At 36.9% G+C, this 13,702-nt stretch overlaps 1 protein-coding gene across 1 annotated transcript in view; it reads left to right on the forward strand.

The window, feature by feature from the left end:
* Positions 1-1,567: 1,567 nt before the first annotated feature.
* LOC104075175 (DNA polymerase zeta catalytic subunit-like) overlaps positions 1,568-13,702 on the forward strand; it is a gene marked incomplete at both ends in the record, with an annotated part of 22,135 nt that continues 10,000 nt past the window's right edge. Inside the window, 5 exons of the mRNA XM_009575596.1 lie at positions 1,568-1,757; positions 4,745-4,819; positions 6,287-6,447; positions 8,259-8,321; positions 10,809-10,905. Of these exons, the coding sequence (XP_009573891.1) occupies positions 1,568-1,757; positions 4,745-4,819; positions 6,287-6,447; positions 8,259-8,321; positions 10,809-10,905 (586 nt within the window). The remainder of the gene's footprint in view (positions 1,758-4,744; positions 4,820-6,286; positions 6,448-8,258; positions 8,322-10,808; positions 10,906-13,702) is intronic.

Below are 13,702 nucleotides of genomic sequence, written 5' to 3' on the forward strand. Positions count from 1 at the left end.
ACCATGGGCAGAATTCATCATAGATGATGACCTCAACGTTATGAATGCATATATAGGTTGTATTTAAACATTGCTGAAAAGACTTGATGGGGTGACTTACAGGGAGAATAAAATTCACCTTGGAAAATGGACTTGTACTACCATTCTTTGAGCAATTTCTTTCACTTCTAGACATTACGTGAAGGTCTGATAATTATTTGAAGAAAGAAAAATACATATGACTCCCAGTAAAAAAAATGCTATGCTGTTTATGGTACTTGGAGGCATGCATTTCACCCATGTAAAAATTTGCAAGCGGTCCTGATTCTGAAGCTCTGTTCTTCCTGCACTTTAATGGACTTACAGCTGTCTTCATTAAGTGGCCAGTGGTGCACTGATGTGGGTATGAATGAGTGTAAATAGTTCAGGCAAGGTCCACCTCCTGAGAAATAATCTCAGTTTGAAAGAATAGACTTTTGGAAGTCTTTTCATTGGTCTTGTGGATCAGTGAAGTTGTGCTGCCTCTTTGTCTGTAATACTTATCTCCTGGTTGATGAAAGCACTGCCTTTAGATACTGTTTTGCTATCTTCATGCAGAGACTTTAGCCAAAAAAATGCAAGATTATATACTTTGCCTATCATTACAGTACAGTGGGGGTTAATCACTGACATGTGCTTATAGTATTTTTCTGTGAAACTTCTTCATTGACCAGAGAGAAGTCATGAATGATTTTTGGGGCTGGAAGGGTGGCAAGCTACTAGTTTCAGCAGTGATTGCATGCTCTGTTGTGTTGTGGTGAGGAAAGAACAGAGAACACGCATTACAGTTGAGACTAGCCCCCCAAAAAACGTGGTAGGTTTGGGAGATCCTGGTCCACATCACTGTACTGCCTTGTCTGAAGCAGAAGCTCAAGCTGTGGTCTAGCACAATGGTTTTCATGGTGTGTTCTTTCATTCTGCTATTACTGCAGGCTCATGAAAGCTAATGCTGAGAAGTAAGCGTGTTGTTAGAAGGCTAGAGACCTGCATATGCAGTAGAGACCTCTCAGGGATCCACAGATTTAAGAAGTTGAAAATCAGCTGGTTTTTTTCCGTATCCCAACTTACGCCTTAATAACTAGAATATTGAATGGCCTTGTAGATGCTCTGGACATTCTTTTTAGTTTCTGAGGGATTGTATGCTCATCCCAGTGAGGAATGGGAAGAATTTTGATACTTCAAAATTTTCACAAAGGCTGAGAAACCATTAACGATCCAACACTGACTCAGTATGCAAAATTATTCTCAGAGAGGCGTTGTGTTATTACTACAAAGAAAATCGTTAGGATTACGCTTGTGTAACAACAGAATTTGCCACTGTGTATGTCATGCAACCCCGTTTGTTCTGTGTTGCTTTTGTTAGTGAATCAAATGTGAGAACTGCTCTAAATTTGTATCTTTTGTTTGAAATACACCTGAACTTGTTTCATAAATTTATCCTGTCTGCAGAACCTGCAGATAACCTGAAAAAAAAATCAAACTTAGGGATTACTTAAAAGAAGAAAAAGATGTAGTCATTAGAAAATAAATGTTTACCTTTTCTTTTTAGGTCAGAAGGCTTGTCTCCACTTACATGGTATCTTTCCTTACCTCTATGTACCATATGATGGTTTTGGACAGCATCCAGAATACTATCTTCGTCAAGTGGCATTCAGCATTGACAGAGCACTTAATGTGGCTTTAGGCAATCCATCTTCTACTATTCAACATGTTTTCAAAGTGTCATTAGTATCTGGAATGTAAGTATGACCTCTTAGGATTTTTGGTTATTTGTTTTGAAATGTTTTTGCAGTTGTACTACATAGAAGCTTACTATGGACTTGGGTAACTGCAGGGCTTTTCCTTTTTCTCTTCCCCCATGTGTGTCTTCGTACAGGCCTGTACTACTACTAAATAACTCTTCTCACTTGCTTTGACTTTAACATAGTCAGCAGGTTTTCCTCCAAACGCTTGACATAACCATTTTTTCCTAAACTTGGATTCCAGCATCTATCGTTTTTCCAAATCTGTTCCTTTTAGTTTTTTCTGTCTCTGCTATTACAGCAGTACTTTCCAGCCAGCGTTTTCTACCTGCCTGGGTTGTTCTAGGTTCCCTGTGACCAAGCATGTCTTGCAGGAGCCTGACTCAAGGTCTCCTTTTCTTTGTTCATGTAAGATGGCCCCTTCAGGAAGCACATCACAGAGACTGTCAGGTTGTGTTTATCCATCTGATTCTCCCAGCAGCACAGGCCATGAAGTGGAGGCTCTTAAACGTTGATTTACTTACCTGTCAAGCCGACTGCCGTGTTTTATTTGGTGTAGCTTTCTACTACTGCTGGAACTATATGCTATTATTGAATGTTAACATTTTAAGGATTCTCTTAATCAATTTTCATTTAACTTGCATAACCAAGGACAGAAAAATATGTCAAATCATAGTCAATAATAGGAAGCTGTCCTGGAGGAACACAGTTAGTTTATACATGCATTGACTTTTTCATCTTCAGAACAATGTAAATGCTAATTTTCAGTATTGTGCAGCACTATCTTTTACTTTTTTTTCTTTTTCCATGCACTTTTGAAATACGTTCTTTCTATCCGTTAAGTTTAGGAAGATAATCTTTCTGTTCCCAGCCAGTTTTAGTGGTATCTTCTAGGTATTGCTAGTAAAGTGGCTGCAATAACTTCTTTTAATTTTTAATCAGAACTTTCTGATGTGGTTTTGCAGTAACAAGGAAGCTAACCCACCAAATTTCTTCTCTTTGTTTTTCTTGTGTGAACTACATGAATTGTAGTATAGCTGTTCATCTCAACAGTGAAAGCTGGGCAGAGGAAGCTGCTGAAGACAATCTTTCTTTGAATCAGTGAGAATACAACAGACAGAGATTAGGAGAACCTGCGTCTTTTTCACCTCTCTTGCCTTAGAGCTTCAAAAGCCTTAGAGCTTCAAAACAGTCATTACTGAAAGTCAGATGATCATTGCCTCAAAGCATAGGAAAGAGTGTTTCATGTATTATGTTTGCTTGCGTAAGAGGCTAATGGGAAGCACCTAACAGAAATTGTAATACACCTTCATCTTTACCTGAGTAGATAGACATGCTTATGTAGTCACACAAATTTATTTGTTTTCTTCTGTTCTGAGCTGAGTCAGATTCTGCTCATAGATACTACAGTGGTCTCCGTGGTGAGAAACCTATATTTTTCTTTAAATGTTGGAGATTATCTTACCCCTTCTCTTCTGCATTAGCAGGAAAATTTTTATGTAATAAAGGTGTTTGCTAAACCTTTCTAGGTTCAACATAAGATTTTTTGTTGCTTTAACTTCCAAACATAGTGGAGGTCCAGGAATAAAAAGCGGCAAAATATGCTGTCCTTGTGCACTGTGAAGTTAAAGTAGGTGTTCATAGCTAATCTTTGAAGTGTTGCAAATCTTGCTCTCCCTGCTGCCATGTCAATGTGAGTATGGATCACTTGCCATGCAAGTGCTACTTTTTAAAGTAGCTTTTCATTTATATGCCTGCAGCACACTGAGTCATTATAACTCAATGTATATAACCTGTCATTAGGTTTATACTATCTCTATAAGAAAGACATTGATTCATTATACAAGATCTGACCTCCTCCTTTTCAGCTTAACAGGTTTAAGTTTGTTGTTTCAACTTAGCTCAGTTTTAACATCATAAATGTTTTTTTTTTTAAACAGTTCAGTCTAGCTAAAATATAAATGTGTCCATATTAAGGACAGCAGTATTAATGCTGTAGTTGTGCAGCTTTGCTGAGTTTGCATTTAATTTAGGACTGAAATCCCTCTTACTACTGAACTTCATTTTTTAGACTTAGCAGGTAAGCATCCCAGTTGCATTTTTTAATAATATTTTTGGTAAAGAGATTTTATTTTATTTCATAGAGGTAACATTTAAATGTATGCTTTCCTGAATTTCTGTTGACTTTGGTTGTGATTACTGCAAACTGTAGACTTCTTGCATTCACCCAACGTGTTGAATTATGGCCTGTTTCCTTAACATGCTGTTTTACAAGCATGTTAGATTAGATTAGAATTCTAGATGTTGAAAAGTCAGTGATTCAGTCAAGTAATACCAGAATTAATGCTGCCTGTTCAACCTCAGTTTAGTCTTGACGTATTCATTATGCTATGTATTCTTTAATTGCATTCTCAAATCCTATTTTCTTCAGGATTCATGCCTCATTTAGTGCATGAGATGATTAGTAATCACTGAAAAGGGGCAGCAATTCACTCTCTTAAGCTGTTCTCATTGTTCAGTTATTTATATTATACAGCCGGTATTTACGCATTTACACCTGATCTGCAGAATTAATGTCCTTAAGGACTTTGTTACAGCATTTATCAGAAAGACTGAACGCTGGTTTTGAAGCAGTCCAGCACTAATAAATTTATTAAAAGTACTATTATGATGGTGTGCCATCAGTGTGTTTATATGTGGGGAAAGTGAGAAACAATGTTAAGCCAGAAGTGCCTTCTAATTTTACTTTTTTTTTTTTTAGATACTTTCACATGCATAGCACCTATTCTTTTTATCTTTAACATTTTATATAGTAATGTAGTGCTCCCCTTTGGCCTGACATGTGGGAATTTTCATTCTCCTGGATAGGCAGTTTAACTTCTAATTTTTTCCCCTGGATTTTAATACTCTTTATAGTAAAATGCGGTTGAATAAATCCCACAGCATAACTGGCTAGCTTCTTGCTTTTACTTCTTCCTCTCCAGGCCTTTTTATGGTTACCATGAAAAGGAGAGACAGTTCATGAAGATTTATCTTTACAATCCTGCAATGGTAAAAAGGTAAGGATGTGGTGATAGGAAGTTCTGGGTGATTTCCTTACATCTCGTATTAAAACATCAATTTTGAAGCAAGATTCACCTACATCTTAACAAAATAAAAGCAACAAAATTATTGTCCAAATTTTTCAAAACACATAAGAAAATTGCTAATTTTAAGCTCACCAATAATAATTCTAAAGCAGTAGCATGTTAGGAAAGCAAGACCAAAATATATTTGCCTTTAATTGTCTTGTATTACCTGTAATTCTTGACACTCGAACAAATTTGCATCAGGTTACTTTTCCTGTAACTCTTAAGGAAAACAGGAGAACAAGGTAGTATTCTTTCATATATTATGAAGTGGATTTTGTTAGTTTTTCAGTTTTTAAATTCCAACACCCATTATTAAAATTAAAATATACTTGGAAAACTGGATAGTTTTTGTTATTAGGCAGTTTCTCTATTTCTCAATAGAGTAACGTTTTGTTAAATGAAAGCACAGTTGATCTCAATCTTACTGTCACAGTAGTTGCAGTAAATTCAGGAATAAATAAGGAGAAATTATTTCTCAAGCATAAACTGAAATCCCTTGAGTGTGTACTATTACCTATTGTAACTGTTTTGTTTTTTTTTTTAAAGATCTAATACATGATCATAAGATAGGATTGTCCGGTTTTTGTTCTAGGCTAGTAAAATTTTGCATGATGTCAAATTTCTGTCCTAATGTAATCTATATGCATGTATGACATGACAGTTGTTTTGAACTTTGGAGCTTCTCATGTTTGAATTACTCCTATCCAAATAACGACTGACACGTCACTTAAATTATTCCTTTACTTTTTCTGTATAAAGCTTTATTTTTTGAACCCAATTTGTTGCATTTAGAAATGCTTAGTGCTTTTCCTTGATTTATAGATGTACCCTGTTACTTTGAGATAAATTTATCGCACCAATTTGTAATTATCCAAATACCTGCAGTTATTTTCTAATGTGTAGATGTTTAAAAGAGAAGATTTTTCATGTTTCTAGGAAGTTGTTAAGATACTGCTTCTGTGTATACAGCATGTAACTTTAAAACCATGCAGGACATCTTCATATATATGTCAAGAAGAGCTAGAGAAACTTTCAAAGTTATTACTGGTGTAGGCACACAGCTGCCACAGTTATTCTGCAGAAAGGTTTCCATGGACTATAGTGGCTTTGGATCGGTTGCAGGAATAGTACATGGTATGATGTTTTTTCAGAGATTTTTTTTTTTTAAGCTGGAGGATTCACAGCTCTTTTGTAATTAACACCCAAATACTGAATCATTATTAGCAGAGATCATTTTTGTGGGTCTGTTATTGTGAAAACAAAATTCATAAGTTAAAAATACAACTAAGGCAAAATTTAAGAAGTTTAAGTATTTTATGTTTCAGTAAAATCAAATATCAATATTGTTGTACTGGAATAATTTTTGGTTTATGTCCTAATTGTCTTTAATTTTAGAGTATGTGAGCTTCTGCAAGGTGGAGCCATAATGAACAAATCTTACCAGCCTCATGAAGCCCATATTCCCTACCTCCTTCAACTCTTTATAGACTACAACTTATATGGAATGAATTTAATAAACCTGGCTGCTGTCAAATTCAGAAAGGCAAGGAGAAAAAGTAAGGTGTTTATTTCTTAAGACTGAATAATTGTTTTGAAGGCTAAAAACTACCATTTTGAACAAAATGTCACTGGCTGTCAGACTTTTGCCATAGTTTGTGGCTGAATGGGTATCATGTGTTGTTTCCCTATAGTTTGCTTTCTGTGTCAAGACACAGTCCATGTGTAGCTTTCTGTCATTTTTCCTTTTTGTGCCTGTGTATTGGAGTTGAGGAAGAGTCTGCTTCCTGAAATGAGATGCTATGTATCAATAAACACGTGTTCTGTCAGCAGTGTGGCTGTGACCATTTTCACAAGATGATCACACCTCTTTTCGAGTTAGTAGATTAAAAATAGTTGATATTTAGTTGACGAATTTACATGAAAGATAGCATACTAACATTGTTGCTTTGATTTTTTTGACGTTTGATTTTGATCCCTGTATCAATTATAATTCATTTTTTTGCTGCAGTGGTGTCTTTACAAAATTATGGCTAATCATTATGCTCTGCTGACAAATAATGTTTTTAATTAAAACGCTTGTTTGTACTAAGGTCATTTGCTCTAGGGTGAAATTTGAAATATAAATGTCTGAGCAAAGGAGGTATTTTACATTTTCATTTTAAAAAATTGGTTTGACATTTTGGATGTACACACTTACGTAAAAATGAAGTGTGGCAAGAACATCCATAATGTTATCTAAATGCTTCAGTATATAGCGGAGATAACAGTAGGAAAACCATAATGTCTTTGGTACTTAACATTTAGAAAAATAAGTATCGTTTACTTAAATCATAATTGTTCCTACAGCTAAAGCAAGAGTTGAAAAGAATGGTACAGTATCTTTCTGTAAAAAACAGCAAGTAAGAATCATGCTAACTTTAATTTTTTCCCCTTATTTTTATGCATATATATTCAGAAAGACATAGAGTAGTGCATGGGGTTTCATAACTGATTCTCATCTAAAGACAAATACTCTTTTCATACTCAACAATAGGCCACACTTTTTGCTGGTGTCAAAACTGTAGGAAGACAAAAGCTCAGCCATGGACAGAGCATCTTCAGGATCTTCAGTCCTGAGGAAACATAGTCAGGTACCTTTAGTCTTCCAAACGTCCAAAGCGGCCTTGTGGAGGCATGCAATGTGATTGTATTGAGTAGTTGCTCCCATTCTTTTTCCATAGGTCTTTTCCCTGTCTCTTTCAGATGGTAGATGAAAGACATAAGCTATTTATATTCTCCTTCATCATTTATTTAAGGATGAGAGACCTAGGTCTTGAATGGGAAGAAGAGGGTAAAACAGGAGCATGGGCTGAGACCATTGGACTTTAACTATTCTGGTAGGGGAGAATCCAATAGGATAAAAGCAAGAAAATGGCAGACTACTTTGTCCTGGCTTGATCAGATTCATACCACTTTGAGTGGCTCCACGTTACGTATATATAAGTAGCCTGCCTCAGTCTGTTGCAGTCCCGAGGCACAAGATCACTATCTACTACTCCTGTCACAGCAGCTGAGTGACAGATGGTTTGTCCCTGGTACAACCTTATAGAGGCAATGCTGTCAGGAGGCCAGTCCTTGCACAGCAGCCCTGAGAAGCGCCATCCTTTCTAAGCTCAGACCTCTTGGAGTGGTGTAGAAGGCCCAGCCTCTGCTTACGACTGACACATTTACCTGCCTGTTCCACAGCTTCTGTGTCTTGGGGATGTGCATTCATTTTAGTCAAGTGTAGGTTGTGCTGTGCAGGCCAGGCTGAACATTGTTTCTTAGATGGCAGTAAAAGCCTTTGCCTAAAGGTGTGCAGCAAACGCTTGCTTTTCTTCCCTTGCAGATGATGATATAAAAATCGGTCTGGCAAGGAATAGAAAATTCAATAATAGATCTGTTCCTAAATGTAAGTAAGCAGCCTCAGGAGCCCGTTTCCAGTGATATTTTTCTCATTGAGATAAGTAGACTGTTTCGAAGGCTGACACAGGTCAGCAGGCAAATTTGTAGTAGCAGGAATACTCTGCCTTCATCAGCCTGTATCCAGAAGATGCAGGGCTTCTTTTTTTCAAGTTCTTCTCTTTATGGATAGTGAAGAAGAGGGCTTCAAATTCATTCGTGCACCACATGCCACTAGAACTATCACAAAACTTTTATTTTCGGTAGTTGAATCTTCTTCTGAAATATGACTCTGAAAGATCTTGATGTGTTACTGCTACTGTCTTTAAAGATCTTCATGTCAAGAAAAGGGGAATATTTGAGTGTCCTTAGATCTGTATCCCTATGAGTAACTTTACTGAAGAAACAAACTGATAGAGGAATTTGAGCCTTGATTTTTTAGAAGTATTTGAAAGTAGGGTTCATAGGGAATAAGAAAGGAGGTAAGGCACTGAAATTGCTCTGGTGTGGTATTTGAAATGCATATGATTTTTAAAAAATAATAGTATATATTTTACCAGTTGGCCTATAATCTTGCATAGCTGCTGTGATGTATTTTCCTTTAAAATATACAACTATTCAGTCCCATTTCATCAACTCAGAATAATCAAGTTGCAGATGAAAAATAACAAGAGATGTTTCCATGCATAGTCAGCTTGCATTTTAATATGGAGAATTAGCTGATATGCCATACAGTAAAAACATGGCTGCGTTTCTTCCTGGACCAGCTCTGCCCAGGGGCAAGTCGTCACTTTTGAACAGCACAGACACTAAGCTACGCTAGGTTTGAGCTGGGTCTGTGCAAACGAGATCAGATATTTTGTGTTGACTTTCTGGAATCACTTGCTTAGGCATCGCAGTACATAGACCATCTTAGTGCAGGTGTGGCTGAATGTGAGCTAGCTCCTGCATAAACACAAGCATGTCTTTTCACCACACTTGAGTGCCACATTTCCTGTGCGAGTTTAGCGTCTGTATGCCATGTCAGTGCACTTAGGAGTCTGATGTAGGGGCAGGGTTTGCAGGAACTAGTTTGGGTGCAGTAGGGTTGGTCTGGAACATATTTAATTAAGCCTGCTGGATTTCAGTTGCTTCTATTTGTAGCTTCTAAGGCACTTTTGGCATGGTGTTTCCCAGTTGCTTCTGTAGTAACTACATTATTCAGGGCTTTTTGCTACATGAGATATCCCTATCTGTGCTATTCCAAGTAGTGGAATTCACATTGGCAAGACTCTGTTATGAAATTATAGAATAAAATACATGTTCTAATAAATATTTATTTATTGAAGGCCTCTGACAGTTGAATTGTTCCGTTAGTGTATTGCTGAAAGGTAAATTTGATACAAAAAAACCTGCTAGTGTGTGACACCTACATAGCTGAGAAAATTCAAGATTCAAGCTGGTCTTTCACATAGAAGTGGGAGATTGAGTAATTTTCAAGGTGTTCTCCCATTCCGCCTCACCTCAACTCCATTCCTGGGCTTTTTCCTTTCTTGTGTCACATCCTGTGTATATTGTCTTTCCTTCCTTTGAAGAGTAAAGGTTCAGGAGGAGAGCACAAGGGAGGTAGTAAATTTTCAGAGGAGACTTCTCCAGCATGACTTTGGAGCACGCTTCCTTACACTGAGACCTCCGAGCAAACTTAGAGTGTTTTCTTTGTTTGTAGGTCAGCCAACATCTGCCTTCATTGCAGGTTTACACTTACTGCTACTGCCACTGCATCTGGAATATATTGTGTATTGTCTTTCAGCTCGCAGATAAGAAAGAGGAAAAGTGTGAAGTAGAATTTAGTGTTTTCTTTGGCTTTTGATTTCCATTGGGGTCTGACCTGAGGACCCAGACACTTGGGAATTCTGAAGTTTACATCAGACTCTGCATGTTTTCTTTGAAACTCACGCAGATAGGAAAAGATTGAGTTCAGGTTAAGATATGACTAGAACACAGCAAATGTACTTCTAATAATGTCAGTGTGTTAAGAATATATTTTTCTTTTTATATGTATCTACATGTTAGAAAGAAAGTTAAATCATTTAAATGGATGAGAGGAAATGGCCTCAAGTTGTGCCAAGGGAGGTTTAGGTTGGACATGAGGAAAAATTTCTTTACTGAAAGAGTGGTCAGGCCTTGGAACAGGCTGCCCAGGGAAGTGGTGGAGTCACCATCCCTGGAAGTGTTTAAGATGTGTAGATGTGGCGCTTAGGGGCATGGTTTAGTGGGCATGGTCGTGTTGGGTTGATGGTTGGACTTGATGATCTTAGAGGTCTTTTCCAACCTTAATGATTCTATGATTCTAAATGATACCGTAGTTACTTTTTGAGGATGATATCATGCAGTGCTATTTATTCTTTAGGAATATTTGGACTGGTAGTATTAAATAATAAATGCAGTTATATAATTATATGTGTGAAAAATGTTGCCGCATAAATGAATTCATTTATCATACTATTTTTCTTTCTAGGTGATACATCAGGTGTAAGTAAACATCATAGAATTCATTTTCCAGAAAATTCAAACAGTGCATCTTTCATTGAATGGGAAGAAGATGAAATACCAAGGTCAGCATGCCAAATTTTTTTTATGTATGCTGTATTTTCTTATATACATCAACTTGTATATACTACACGGTTCCAGTCTCTCATTTAAAGGACCTTATATGTTTTATATGTTTAAAAAAAAAAAAATGCTAATGTGATGCAGATGATCATTATTTAGTTTTGGTCATCTGACACTTTCTGGTATATGGCTGTAAAAATCTAACTGGGAGAAAACAGGAATATATGCGGCAAACTCAACTTTCTGGTTTTTGGAAGATATGTTTCTAGCTAATGACTTCTGGTGAAAAGCTAAGCAAGTTTAATAGTTACAGAGAATACTTACACATCAGTTCACAGATTCTGGTTTTGTAATCACCCTTAACTAATATGAATAGTGTGCTGTCAGAGTATTCCAATTTGTCCATTTCAAATAGTAGCTACATAAGAATCTCAGCTTAGAATTTTCATGTCCATCTCCCATGCTCTTCCTTTTTTTTAGGTACTTTCTAGTCTACAGATTGTAGTTTGTAATAGCTTCACTTCTGTAAGAAAAGGAATGTATCTGGGGTGTTGAGGTTTTTGGGGCCGGGTGGGGAGAGTATCTGGTGCTACCTTGATTTGTATAGTTTATCCATAGCAAGTTCATTCTTTAAGCTACTTTCTAACATTTGACAAGTCCTGTAAAAACTCTTGTCATCTAGTAGTCTTCTCAGTCTTTGGGTAGTTCCTGTCATTCTTCTCTGAAAAACTTATGAGGCTCAATATGCCACGCTGCTTGCTAGCGTTATGTACTGGGAGCATTCGCTTCCCCAGTAGAAAGCAAGTGCCTTAAACCATGCCACATTTTTCTAGTGTGCAAAAACTTGAGCTTGTGCAAGGTAGCATCTGATTCTGATTCTACTATTCCTACTTTAAGGAGGTTTTGAAACAACATTCATCTAATGGTTGTCTTGTGATTTTACTTGTGGTCAATTCACATCTAGTTGTTCTTGGGCGGCTGCTTCTCCTTTTTGGCTGCATACTTTGTTCATAGTCCGCTTCGACCTTTATTTGGCTCGGTTATGTAAGCCAAGTTACTTAACCTTTGGGTGATTGGATCGTAAGTTAGACCAGGATTATCTAACGTTACTTTACACAGATCTGGGGAAGGCAGATAAAAAGAAAGCAAAGTAGCACTTCCTGGCTGTCAAACCCAGAGAGGGATGAGCCCAGCATAACAGGAGCCAAGGGTGTCTTCTCTGTAGGCACTCATCCTCATGGTTGTATCCACAAGCCTTCTTTCCTCCTTCTTCCACACTTTTGTGTATACAGCCAGGGGTGCAACAACCTCAGCTGTGCCAGTCCTTTTCCAGCTCTCACACATGTTCCAGCAGTGGGATGTTAGCAGTAATGGGGCAAATACCAAGCCTGTCCATTTCCCTAGCGTTCATTTTCTGTGCTTTTGCCAGTAGGAGTGTCTTTTTTGAACGTAAAGCCTGAATACTACATAATATACCAAACAAATTCTCTCTAGCGCCATATGCAATGATACTGGTAGTTCTCTCCCTGATGTGCTTTACAGTCTCATTTACCATGTCACTTTGGCTTATAAATATTTTAGGAGTTATTAGTACAAGATGTTTCTCCTCTTCCTTTTTTTCCAAGTGATAATCTTCCATTTGGAATCCCCTACAAGTTCATATAGGGTCTTGCATCCCATTTTAAAATTTCATCGTGTTTCTATTATTCTACTTCTAAGTTATCCTACTTCTGTTTTATGATACTATGATCTGGTTATGTATCCAGTATGTCTACCAGCTTGCCTTATCAGCATATTTCATTAGTACACTCCTGCATTTCCTGCCAATAATATTAATGAGATGTGAAGTAAACTTAGTCCCAGAAACTCGTCTATATTCAGTTCTACAAATTTTGCGTCAACCCTCAGTCTTTTTTATATAACCAATAGGAATTTCATCTTTAGCCAGTTCTTAAAATGCTTTAATAATTTAGGAACTAATTTACATCTCCTCCAGCTGAAATTGTTTTCCATTTGATACTGTGCCAAACATTCCTTTGTCTAGAAAATGAATTATTTTATTAAAGGTGTTCTAGCATGGCTGTCTTCCACATGCTGTAGGATGTACCTGCCACTGCAAAGTAACAAACCTAAACTCTCTTCCATTCCTGATTTTACTCTGTTCTGTGTCTACATTTAAAACAGTGTTCTTGTAATCAAACCCATACTGCAGTTTGTCCCACTTTCAGATTACCTTCCTACTTTATTTCCTTTAAAATTCTGAAAATTTGCATCTAAGTTCGTTTAATGGACCCATAATTGTCATGATCAGCCTTGCTGAGGGTAAATCTGACCCAGATAGTATATGAGATACCTGTCCAAGGAAATCCTTGTAACTGTTTCCTAAAATGATTCTGACTCAGATTTTTTTCATACTGTTTTTATTCTTGCCGTCTACAGCATTACTTGATATCTGTAAAGCTGCCCTTCTTCCTTTATTTCTGTCTCTCCTTAACAAAGTATATTCTGTATTCCAAACATTTGGTTTCTGTGTATAGCTATATCAACAGCTATATTGATTTCTAGTTTCATGTGCAATACCAGCACAGTCCCCTCACTTTATTATCCGGTCTTCTTGAGTTCAAGTTGAGATGTTTAACTGTTTTGTGAATTGTTCAGCAAAAAATTTTTACTCACTGTATTTCACTATTTGACTGCTATTTCCAGCAGCATTTGGAGATTCTCCAGTGTATCGGTACTGAACTTCTAAGTCTTTGCTTGTCCTTTATATCAGATATGAAGATCACATAAATCTTTCCC

Source organism: Fulmarus glacialis, unplaced genomic scaffold (assembly GCF_000690835.1).
Source record: "Fulmarus glacialis isolate BGI_N327 unplaced genomic scaffold, ASM69083v1 scaffold8274, whole genome shotgun sequence".
Taxonomy (NCBI): Eukaryota; Metazoa; Chordata; class Aves; order Procellariiformes; family Procellariidae; genus Fulmarus; species Fulmarus glacialis.